The sequence below is a fragment of the Astatotilapia calliptera genome, chromosome 14 (genome assembly GCF_964374335.1).
Source record: "Astatotilapia calliptera chromosome 14, fAstCal68.1, whole genome shotgun sequence".
Classification (NCBI taxonomy): Eukaryota; Metazoa; Chordata; class Actinopteri; order Cichliformes; family Cichlidae; genus Astatotilapia; species Astatotilapia calliptera.
The window spans coordinates 33,150,711-33,163,764 of NC_137435.1; the positions used below are offsets into that span (position 1 = coordinate 33,150,711).

Here is a 13,054-nt window from a genome sequence, read left to right on the forward strand (position 1 = left end):
TTTCAGCTATGAATGACAAAAAAGAGGAAACAAAAAATTAAAGGAACAAGTGATGAACTGTAGCAAAAGCTTAACCCTCTGAGTCCTGATGTCTCCGTTATGCTAGCCTGTAAAGTTGCTCATGTAGCTCACCTTCATCTGAGTACACAGTGAATGGTTTGACTATGAAAATGATTTGAATGATCATTAAAATAACAAATAAGGGAGTATCTTTTAGAATCAATCCCAGTGTTTACTCAAGCTGTTCTGGGTGCAAATGATCATTCAACACTTTATTTTCCTACTGTGATGCATTTTGTTGATATTTTTCCCCTATGTCACCCAACCGTTCACTCGAGTCTTCTTTATGCAACATATTCCTTGGGTTGTTAAAGTCGAAGCATGCTAGCTAGAAAGACACTGCTCTGCCCCGTCACCTCTTTGTACACACGCCCTTGTAAGCTCTACACCACTTTGGTCATTTTCCAGTGAAACGAAGACCAAAATTTAATTTCATCACTGGATTGTGTGGATTTAAATCAGAGCATTGTCATCTGTTTCTTACCCCCCGTAGATAACGGAGGCAATATTTTCCTCTGCCTCCCAGAATAATCCTTAACCAGCAGAGATGGTCCAAAAGAAGAAAAATCCCTTTTGAGATAGGCTACTCAGGAAAATTGAAAAAGTTATTATTAATCCCGCTGTGCAGCATCAACAACAAGGCATATACAAACCTGCACGCCTGCCAGCACACACCCACACATACACATTGACACACGCACACCTTCCAGACAAAAGTAGAAGAATGAAATGAGATTTCCCCCCACTCCCAATTTGAAACATGCAAAGAAATTGTGCTCTTTCTCTGCAAACATGAGTCATGTTGCACAGTGATTTTTAATTTCATTGCCCGTTTCACGAAGCAGCGTAAATGTCTGAACCAAGCAGCAACCTCTGGCACTGTCAAAATAAATCCAGTGTGAAAGTGCCAAAAACTGCAGTTCCTCTAATAGTCACTTGGGCTTTATGGATAGTTTCCTCCTTCATCACACCTGTATGGCGGGTGATTTAAAAAAAAACCAAAATCCATCATGATCATGATTATGTTTGATGTGAGATGTCAGACTAATTTTACACCGTGGGCCACATACAGCCCACTTTGAACCTACATGGGCCAGACCAGTGAAACTCCCAGTTTAACTACACATTGAATTCTTCTTCTAGCTTCTTATAAGTGCAGTTTCAATGGTAAGTCTCAGTTTTTCTACATGCTAAAGAAATGGTGCTGTGGTAACTGTAAGAAATCTGCCAACATAACTCTTTGTGCATAAATTGTAAGAAATAACAATTTCAGGAGGAAAAAAAATCTATGCGGTTCTTTACATTTTCCAAAGGTGTCCAGTGGGCCGGATTAGAGTGTTTAGTGGGCTGATTCTTACCCCTGGGCCTTATGTTAGACACCTCTGCTCCTAAGGCTTAAATGTAGAGGCCTGTTTGCTCATTTGGGCAGCTAAAGCTCGTCAGCTAGGCCTCACCTCGGGTAATAGAAGACACTCAAAAGGACCTCTTAGCCATGGTTGTGGCATTGGCACCTTTTGGAATATTAATAAATATACTCTCAAATTATATATCTGTCTTGTTGTGATGCGAAACTTGTCCTAGAAGTTTCTGTCTCACTACAGACAGAGAAGTGTCTGTGAAGCTTGCTAACAAACCTTGCTAGCTCTCTGCTCATAGGTTCACAGCCAACCTCTGGGCTAAATATGACATCCCCCCCCCCCCCCCCCCAAAAAAAAAAAACCCAAAAAACCAAACGAAAAACTCATTAACGTCTTTTTTAAATACTTTACAATCTTTTTTTTTTTTTTTTTTAAAGCAAACAAACCCAAAAACCAAAAACAAAGCAGTAACATTTTTGCAACTTACATTCGAGTGTCAGTGTTTCAAGCTTAAAACAACTGGAGTCTGTAAATCCACAAATGGTAAATGGCCTGTATTTATATAGCGCTTTACTAGTCCCTAAGGACCCCAAAGCGCTTTACATATCCAGTCATCCACCCATTCACACACTGGTGATGGCAAGCTACATTGTAGCCACAGCCGCCCTGGGGCGCACTGACAGAGGCGAGGCTGCCGGACACTGGCGCCACCGGGCCCTCTGACCACCACCAGTAGGCAACGGGTGAAGTGTCTTGCCCAAGGACACAACGACCGAGACTGTCCAAGCCGGGGCTCGAACCGGCAACCTTCCAATTACAAGGCGAACTCCCAACTCTTGAGCCACAATCGCCCCAAATATCCATGTCAGTTAAATTGTAGATTATTCAAAACTATAGATCCGACTTGCGGACACACCAGCCTGCACAGTAAATTAGGACTGCTTTAGAGCAACAACACTTTAATGAGTGGCAACAAAAAAACAAAAAAACGCTGCAGTATTAAAATCACTTCCTGGATATTCCGTTTAAATTTACCGTGCCTTAATTGTATGGCCCTTTCCCCTTCATCGCAATTACAGCATTATATGCACTGCTTTCTAATGGCATTGTAGCGTTTAACTCTGATGGTGTTGTAATGAGCCTTTAGCGCTTGTAGTTCAATTGTTTCGGTTTTATTTTTTATTATAGAAATATTCGCTGACAACCCAACAGTGTTGTACACGGAATCCATTCAAATAGCTTCTTTTCAAACTCCCTCACCCTCTCGTTTTTTGTAACATTAGGGATCACTGCACGCTGCTGTTGGAGTGGGCTGGGATGCTCTACAGATAGGGAGGAGGAGGAGAGCGAGGAGGGCGGAGGATGAGAGAGTGAGAGGGAGACGGGGAGAGCGACAGAAAAAAAAGAAAAAGAAAAGAAAGAAAAGGAAAAGCGCCCGGGTCCATCTCTCTCCTCTTCATGACGTAGCTCGGTGTGGTCCCGGGGGTCCGCCGCTCTCTGGTCCCGTCTCCACAGTCCGAGCAGCCTGCGGTGCGACGCGCGCGGTGCCGAGCGGCGAGGTGCGTTGCGGTTATCCGCTGTCCTTCTACTTCCACGCTCCCCCGGCTTGTCCCACATATCAGTGAACTGTTTCCACACTGCCTCAACAGAGAGAGAGGAGAGACCCCGCGGAGAGAGAGAGGGCGGAAAGGAGAAAGAGAGAGAGAGAGAGAGAGAGAGAGAGAGAGAGGGAGGAGGAAAATAAAAAAGGCAGAAAGAGGAGAGAAGAGGAGGAAGGAGGTCGCCTTAGTCCCTCTCCTGAATCTCCAACGAGAAGATGCTGAGAATAGCCGGCGTGCTGGCTGCTCTGGTTTTGGGGTTGAGCGCCGCTCACACCAAAGGTACGGTAGGTGAAGGGCAGCGTGCCCGTCTGCCAGTGTGCTTTATTATTATTATAGTGGGTGGCTGTGGATGCAGAGAGATGACCATCTGATGAGGCGAACTAATTGATGTTTCTGCTGATTGCACTGTGTGCGCGTTTTGTTCCTCACTCCAAGACAGGGCTGTAATTTTCCGCTGGTGTTTCTGCGTGGACTTGTGGATACTTAGCACTTGATAATAACTGTACGACGGTGCAGCCCCCGATGGCACTCGGAAGTATTCGTTTTTATCTTCTGTGGCATCACTACAGTCGCTCTGTGTTACTCAATAAAGAGCGTACAGTGACCTTGTTATGGCCTATATTATAGGGTGGGCTAATCTCAGGTGGCATTGCTAGAAAATTGATTACGACTTTTGTTATAGTAGCTCACCCTCTTCACATTTGTTTCTTCATATTTGTGGTGTAGATGAGTGTAGATGAAGCATCCTCGTGCACTATTTGAGGTTACGGGCTATCCTGTTTTCTGCTGTTTGTGACTGATAGGCGGAGGAATAGGCAGGGGAAAAAGCGAAGCAGAAGTTTTAATTAAACAAACAAACAAAAAAAATCATCCAAGACTGCGTATATATATTTGCATGCATGTAAGAAAATACATGACAGAATATAGTTAAAGCAGGGGGGGTTAGTGTGACCTGTCATGAGCTTATTGTTTGAGAGAATCTGCATGACTCACTTCTGAAGTCCAGGATCTTGGAAAAGGAATAAGGCAATGTCTTTGCCTGAGGATACACATGCCATGCACATGTATGTAACGTGGCAGCCCCCAGCTTAGTGTTGCAAAGATATGTACCTATGTAAGCAGCTAAATATGGCAAATTCTGCAAAAGCAGTCGAAGCTTTCAAGATCCAATCAAACTTTTATGAGTCTCCTTTAAAAGTCATGCGCTTTTGTGTGTGTACCTGTGTCAGTCCACAAACTGCCTCTAAGTACTGGCACTTACTTTTGGCTCATTTCAAATTGCAAAACACGCGCCACGAAAAATCCCCCAAGCCACCTGATATACGATAATGACGTCCAGATGTCATAAATCTGTGCCATACTGTTGGCAGTTTTGCTTCGCTGCTGAGCTAATTTTAGGTCTCCCAGCATCCCCACTGCAGCGGGGCCGCTCAGTCCTCTTGTGAAACTGGCATGTGCCGTAGGTAAGCAGGTAAATGCGGCAACAGGTTCATGCTAATCAACTCCCTGTAGACCTGGGCGGGCTTTTGCACAGCAAAATAACAAGGTGACACCTGTCAGTTTCATCTGGCAGCCACGCGGCACCAGAACTGTGATAAGCTGTTCATCCTCCTCGCCTTCTGACACGGGGAAGATCCTCCCTGTTGCTGGTCGGCTGGCTGCCTACAGCTGCAATCTTTTCTGCGTGTGTGTGTGTGTGTAAGGAAAAGATATGCTAATAGACCTGCTGTGGGCTGCGACCTGGCCAAGAGGTCAAAGTTTTGCCTTTAATGCACTTTTCAGTTGCACGCAAGGAACAGTGGGGCTGTCTATCATGTGCAAATACATGTTACCTATTAGGGTATTAACTGGATTAGTTCAGAGATGTAATATGGCCAGAAAGAAAGGGTAAGGTTGCTTTGTAAGGAAGGATTTATTGTGTGTGTGTGTGTTTTTTGTTATCCAGAGCTTGGCTGTGAAGTAAACAAATTACTGCCAAGTCAATGGGGGTGGAAAAAACCAAGCACACCATGGTTCTAATTGATTCCCCTGGGACACTGTATAGTGCAGTTAAATCCAGGAGAAAATAAGAGGCTATTGTATCCAGTATCTGCCTATCTGCTGCTATCTGTTGCTCTGTACATTGCCCAACCTTTACCACCCGTTCCTGCTTCCTGTCACAGCTTCTGGGAAGCAGACACAATAAGAAGCACCATTCCCCATTTTCTTTTTTTTCCTTAACTCCAAGTCTGGTTCTCACTTTCAGCTTTTGAGATAACAACTGAAAGAGTGCATCCGTGTCAGGCGCCGGAGAGGGATCTGCCTCTGCAGGGCCAGTATACAAACTTGTTTCCCAGATAACTTTGAAGCGCCGCCGCTCCTGTCATTTTGTGTTTAGCCACCGTTTCATTCCAGGAAGGCGACTTCCTTTAAGCACCGTCACCCTCGAGTCATCCAGTCAGACTCGGCATGCAAGCGTGTGTTTCTTACTTAGTTGTCAATAATCAGAGCTTGAAGTGTTAACACCCCCTTTGCATATGTGTGTGTGCATGCAATCTGAGCGAGAGTGATGGATTGAAGCCAACATGTTGACAGCTGCCAAGTATGCAAAAATAGGCAAGGAGGTGATGTCGTTTACAAAGGAATTATTGCGTTCGCTAGATACACGCTGCGGCTCAATCGATTTCCCCAGGACCGACCGTGTCCCAGCTCAACAGGGAGAATCTCCTGGCAGCGAGGCAGAAAGAGCTATACAGTTTTTTGCCAGGGCTGCCCGGAGCCTTGCTTTTGTGTAATTCCAAGTAATATGAACTCTGAATTTAGATAGCTCATTACCAGCACACTGTATTTTAATTCAGCTGCCCACTGTGTGACTCGTTGTTGGGGGAACCTTTTTGCTGCTTTGTTATATCCAGATAAACACACTGTAGGTCCCCCCCCCCCCACCCCACCCCCCATCAGTGAGCGTGTAAGCAGCTAAGAGTGTAATATTCAGCCAGTGAAAGAGGCTCCGTGCTAACCAGCTGGCTGCTCGGACATCTGCTAGAGAAGTTGCAGGATTAATCAATGCAGGTATTATAATTTATGCCATTCCTTATAGAGCTTCTGCATGCGCAACTGTGTGTGTGTGAGCTAGTGCTTTTATGTGTGTGTGTGTGTGTGTAGAGGGGATAAAGACAAGCCAAGAGGATAGGCATTTGAGGATCCCATTAGCAAATAAAAAAGGGGGGTGTCAAAAAAATAGAGGCAGATTTACGTCCACTCCAGTGGAGGAGAGGAAGTGCATTATAGGGAGCACTCTATAAATCCTCCAACGAGGCTGTGACACAGTGTGAGGCACAAATCCTGTCCAGTTTGCCACGGCCACGGGGAGGCAAGCCTCAGTGACACGGGGGAACTTCACAGATTTCTTTTTTTTCTCTTTTCCACAAACACTTTCTTTCTTTTCCTATTTTTTTTTCTTTTCTCAGAGCTCTATGCCATTTGTGAAGTAGGAGAGCTTAAGCGGCTGCAGTGATGGAAGAATGCCAGGCCGCTGATCCCGGCACAGTTCCACAAGCATTAGAGACAAAAGACAGAGTCGGAGTGGATAAGTTTAAGGAGAAGGTCGAGAGGCTTTCTGTGATCCCATGAGTGCCGCGGCTAGATTCGCAGGGAGTCTTGTGACTACGGAATAACACAGTTCCTTACAGCATATTGAACTTTGCTCATTAGCGAACAGATGCTGTTTTTATTGCTAATGAGAAATCAAGCCTTTGTTCTCTGCCTCAGTGCTAAGGATGGCATGAATATGGGGTAGTGTCGATTGGCTATTTGTTGCTTCCTTTCAAACTTTCATATAAAGCCACAAATGGGAACTTGGTGTCTGTTATCAGATCTTAGTGTATGCTGCTTGTCCGGGGTATTCCACAGTGGCCTTTACACTTATATTCGCCTACATCTTCACGCTATATACAGAATCTTTTTGTTCAGCCTCTTCTGCTTTTGCTCCATTGTTTTTTGAGACGTGGAACGGAAGGTGGGAGGGGCTTTTTGGGAGTCATGGTCTATGTGAGTATGTAGTTCAGTGGCTGACTGAACTGGGTAAAACATACAGTGAGTAGGTGTCTCATCTCTCTCTCTCTTCTTTCCTTACTTCTTTCCTTTTGGTTGTTTTGAGTGGTCACAGCTGACCATACTTGGCAGCAAATAGGCAGCCAGGGCCTATTGATTTGCCCTACAGACAGACAGAGAGTGAGAACACACACACACACACACACACACACACACACACACACACACACACACACACACACACACACACACACACACACACACACACACAGAGGAAGGCACACAGAGAGGAGACGAGGCCAGAGTAGATTTTGCAGAATTAAGTTAGATGCTGCAGTGTCTTTTTTGAGATGCATTTGGAAGGAGCAAAGAAATCAGCTTGAAAGGGAAAGAAAAAAAAGGATGGATGGATTCAAGAAGCAGAAAGAGGAATGCAGAAATGAATTATTACCGTATTTAGATTTTTTTTCCTATGGACCTTCACGAAAGTTGTGCAAACACTTCTTTGAAGCTTTTCACCATTTCATGTGATCTTCAATCTGCAGATGGCCTGTTATGATGCATTACACACTACTTGGAATGCATTGGTTTACCTTTTCTCTTAGAAGATAAAGTAATCTGTTCCAGTACTCATTACCAAGTGAAAATATAAGAAAAAAATAAAAGAAATTTAACTACAAAGTGACATATTCCACTATATTCTTGTCCTTTCATCCAAAGATCTGCATATATCTACTCTTTAAAAGCTCCACCCCAATGCCTTTTCACCCTGTCTTCTTCATGACCTCAACTCAGGCTAGTGTTGCTCACAAGTGCATGAAGAAGACAAGTAGAAACATTTCCCCCATCTTCCACTTTAATAAACCGTTGATGTGTTTGCTGCATTTAGTCACAATGATGTGTTGCATTACTTTGCTTTACTTTGTTAAACAAAAATTAAAGGTAATTCTTTTTTTTTCTTTGTCAACACTAATTTTGGAATGGTAGAGTGATGGTGTGCTGATTAGCATTTTTGCCTCAGAGCAAGAGGTTTCTAGGTTTGACTCCACCTGCTGGCCGTAGCCTTTGTAGGTGGTACTTGCATGTTCTCTGCATGCTTATGTGGGTTTAATCTGGGTACTGTGGATTCCTCCCACAGTCCAAAGACATGCATTAGTTAGATTAACTGACAATTCTAAATTGTCTGTAGCTATAAGTGAGCTTGCCCTGTGATAGGCTGGTGACCTGTCCTGGGTGCTCCCCACCTTTCACCCTGTGACTCCTGCATGTGCTCTGCTAGGCACTTAAGGGACTTTTTATGTCTGTTAACAAAGGGACCATTTAAAGGAACATTTAAGCAACTCTACCTTTGCTGAACAATGGTGACTGTGGTCATATGGGGACAAAATTGAATCTTCTTGCTTCTAAATGGGCTTTCATATTGTCTTTCTAGACACTGGCTAGAAAGCTGATGTTATCTTTAGGCATTGGCCTGTCTTAGCTTTCAACGAATTATGTCATTTATTTAAAAAAAAAAAAAAACTAATACTGGAAAACACTGTTGTAGTCCAACACACCTACATTACAGGTCTAACCTTTGGTATAAAAGTGCCAATTAATTACCATTAATATACATTATGGACATTCTCTATTACACCGTTATCACTTAGCTGCTACTACTTTGAAAAAGAAAAATCCACTTGAGACACTTTTAATGAATCCCAGGCACTGGTTTGTAAATGCTTGATTTAAATACATAATATTTCCATAACAGTACAACTCCTACAACTGTCAGTCACTGTAAAGCAGGACCCGTGTTCTCATAAAATAGAAGGAAAAGGAATGAAGAAAACACATTGCATTAAGAAAACTTGTAACTTAAAAAAAATTAACAGTTTAATAACACTTGCAAGTGAAGTACCGCTGTTCAGTTGTGTTTCGCTATGATGGCTTTTTTTGTCACCTGGAAGAGTAAAAAACAGTGGAGTCACATGAAGAGGTCGAACATTTTGATATGATCCTGTTCTCACTTCAAGCGCCTTTAAAGCTATAGAGCTTAAGTGCAATTCTGGAGCCTTGCTCTCTCCATTGCTGTTAATTTAACAATGTCAATTATCAGTGAGTTTTAAATGTGTGAGCTTTGTTTTCAACAATAACAGAAACTGCATCAGGCTGCCGTCTTTTAACTGATTTATTAGTAGATTTTGTGTGTCTTGATGTCTACCAGATGGTGACTTTCAACTCACATTGACTTTAAAGTACTTATGACACACAGCTGCATGTCTGAATGTGTGCGTGTATGTCTCTCCTTACTGCTACACTTAATCCCCACTTCTTTTGGATTATGAAGTTTAAGTTATTCTAAGTGTCTAGCCAGACCCTCACCAAACTCTCCTGTTGTTTTTGCTCTCATGGACTACAGTGCATACAATAGTCACTTAAGCCTGTTCAGCTATCTTAATGAGGACCTTCACTGACGTAATGGTTTCCCTAGCCCCTTACCCTAACCCTAACCATCAAAAATGAATGCCTAACCCTAACCCTAACCCTTACCCTAACCATAACCTAATTGTAACCCTAACACTAAAACCACATTTTGAGCCTCAAAAAGGCCTTCACACTTGTGAGCACCGGTGTGTGTGTCCTCACAAGTGACTGTTGGTTCTCACAAGTATAGTAGAATGCAGATTTCGGTCCTCACAAAGATAGCTAGACAGGAACACACACACACACTTACGCTCAAGAGCTCTACAATATATTCAAGGAGGTCCTTCTGCCACCTTCAGTCCTCCTTTCATCTATTTGGTCCTGTTTTCCAATCACTTACCTCTAGCCCAATCTCGCCAGTGGACTCTCTTCTATTTTTCAGAGAGGAATGATGACACATCCTGAGACACACACACACAGACACATGCACGCACTGATGAGTAGCAAAGGGTTACACAGACAGATAGTGCCCGACCTGTCCCTCTCCACCAGCTGGGTCTGGCTGACCTCGGAGGAAATGATCAGAGGGAGAAGGCAGAGAGAATTATAGGATGAGTGAGAGGAAAGGGTCAGAGAAAGTTGCAGATCTTTGTCTTTGTGACTCATAAATCTTCACACTTGACAAGTGGAGCACTCTGAGTGGAGAGCGGACTTCAAGAAACGATGCGGAAAAATAGCAAGAGCCTCTGAGGAGCTTAGAGATAAGTCTCTACACTTATTTTTGACTTTTACTCTGTGATACACATCACCTATCTTAAATATATATCCAAAACATTAATTTCCTATCTGTATTTGCATAGTGCTGTAGGCTACCTTGAGGTGATGTATGTAAATTTTCCAACCAGCCACCATCAGTCCAACAGATGGTGACATGCTCATTTTTCTTTTAACTCTTTCCCCCATAAAGACATTTGACGACCTCGCCTGTGTCCTTAATGATGAGTTCTGACACCTCAGTATACGCCATTAATGATGCTGTTTGACAACCATTAGAATAGTTGCTGGGTTTTTCCAAGGACAGCTGCATAGGCAGAAATCACCCTCACTAACACTGATGCAAGCCCAGTCATTTTGTTCTATAAGCAGGCCTGGAATGTGACAGAAACCAATGACAAAAACAGCTTCAGGTGATCAAAATATTGTGACTAATGCTGGTATTAATAGACAGAAACATTTACATTCCCGGTTTACCCTTAAATAAACGGCCTTTGTAGGTTAAAAGTAACAGTTTCAGAATTGGTGTTGGTATACAACAGTGGCCCTGAATTTGCTTGGTAGCAGCTTGATAGCTTCAAGGGTTACTTTATGAGCGACAAAATGACAGTAAAGAAGATTCTAAATGAAGCTGAATGAATGGAAGTCCTCTAAAAGAACAAACCGGTGGGGATAATGCATGCTTTTCAATGATCAGTGTGCGTACCATGTAAAAATTGCTGGTCAAAAGCTAAGCAAAGTGGCTAGGTCACCTGGTAAACTTCTTGGACATGCAAATGGAGACTGCCACACTGTTGCTTTGCTGCATATTATTATACATTGACCGTACATACTAGTTTTCCATGACTATATGTTGCACAGGATTGTACAGTTGCATATGACTCACCACTTTTAAGCTTAGTATATCTTCATACAGAGACAAGTTAATTACTTAACCCACTGAAGTCTTAAGAATGCAGACAAATACAATAACAGAAAAGCCGCAGTACATACTGGTCAAGAGGAAGGAAAGTATGTATTGTTCATGCTCAGAGTGCTGTTAGAACATTTTGTCCTGCTCTATTAAATGTAAAGTTAGGCTAAATATTTAATATTTTGAGAACTACTGGGAAAGATTTTTTGGCCTTGATCAGTTAGTTACCAGAGACTCTAAGATCTTATTGATTCTCCCCAAACAGAAGCTCTAATAAATCAAACATTTTTTACTGTCTTTTGTTTTGAAGAAAAATTATATAACACGATCACTATAAACGCTTTGAGTGAAGCAGAGTTCCCAAATTTGGAACTTTTACTTTAAGAATGAAGGGCTCCTTTATTAAACTGTTAAATAAGACAGAAAAAGGTCTGGTTGGTGCTGATCTGGTGCTTGCTTCAACACACAGATGTGTTGTAGGAGCGGGAGGAAGGTTGTTTGAGTTTCACTGCTAAGAGGGCTCCATATTCAGGTCAGCCCTGCATGAGTGTTAGCTGATTCTTTCAGCAGGGCAAGCAGCAACACATGCTCCTCATTGTCAGTCTACACAGACACGCACCACACACAATCCTCATTAGAAGCCATCAGTATTTGCTCTTGGTTTGCTGAGGTTGATGATCTTCCACTGGTATTGGGCTGGAGCTGCCGGTACACACATATTAATTAAGCAGTAATTGTTGTTTTCTCCGTTAGTCCACAATCCCTCAAAGCGCCCCGCACAAACACGAGCATGCAGCGCATAAGCGGGGTAGCGTGCAAGGAAGTCCCTGTGTGATTTTTCCTTGATGATTGCTTTAAGTGATCATCAGTTGCTGCCTGTTCTTCTATCTGTGCTCAATTTCAATTAATCTGTCCATTTCCCCCATGAAGGCAACAGTTGTCATCCAATATGCTAGCCACTTACAGGCCTGAGCAGACGCTGGCCGGGTTTATACGTATACAACCCAAAAATTCATGTACACACACACACACACACACACACACACACACACACACACACACACACACGCAAACACATAGGCCCTCACAACTGCTTTCCTGCGGCAGTGCATAAATAAAACAGCTTTTCTTTGTCTTTATACTTGTGGATGCGTGGACTCCTGAGGCTCGGGGCCTTTTTGGCAGTTAAACCTTACATCTGCAGGGGGTCTACAGATATGCCTGCCCTGATAAAACACATGTTATTTAGTGCTGCTTCTTATAAGTTAAAGTGCCAGTGCCCCTGGTGTTAATCCAGTCTGCCAGCAGATGCTCCAGAGTCTGTCACCCTTCTGCAGCGGTTATGATTGGTAGTGACTGGATATGAGGTCTGCCTAGCCTAAACCTGTTTCCCTACATTACCCCTGTTCTGGCATTATCAAAGCGTTGTCACCTTTTTTTTAATATTATTTGCTGAAATAGGAGTCATCATGAATTTCTAACACACAGAGAGATGGATGCCAAACATCTAGTCTTGCTATTATCAAGCCTATGTATATTTAATACGGGCTGATGCATCACAGATCAGTATAAACGCTTCGAGAGCAGCCTCGGTGCTGTTGTTTGGATGGGAGAAAGTGTTGTTTTCATTTTCCTTTTAGAAATATCCCACCCTCCCAGAGAACTGCACGACAGCACACGAGTTATAAACAAGCAGACGTGGAGCGAGTGCTGGTGCTGTCCTTGGTGCTGAAATGAGCCAATGACACTCAGAGAGAAACTGCATTAACGGAGCCATCCATTGTGCTGAAAGCAGACTTGCCGGAAGATTTTTTTGTGTGTGTGCGTATCTCCATTAGCTCATTTGCATACACCGGCATGCAGAAAGATTGGAGGGATAGAGGAATGTGAGAACACACCGGGGACCTGAC

At 43.2% G+C, this 13,054-nt stretch overlaps 1 protein-coding gene across 1 annotated transcript in view; it reads left to right on the forward strand.

Annotated features, from left to right (window-relative positions):
* The first annotated feature begins 2,579 nt into the window (after positions 1-2,579).
* Positions 2,580-13,054, forward strand: part of LOC113035750 (calsyntenin-2) — a 356,909-nt gene continuing 346,434 nt past the window's right edge. Inside the window, exon 1 of the mRNA XM_026191409.2 lies at positions 2,580-3,298. Within this exon, the coding sequence (XP_026047194.1) occupies positions 3,235-3,298 (64 nt within the window). The 5' untranslated portion in view covers positions 2,580-3,234. The remainder of the gene's footprint in view (positions 3,299-13,054) is intronic.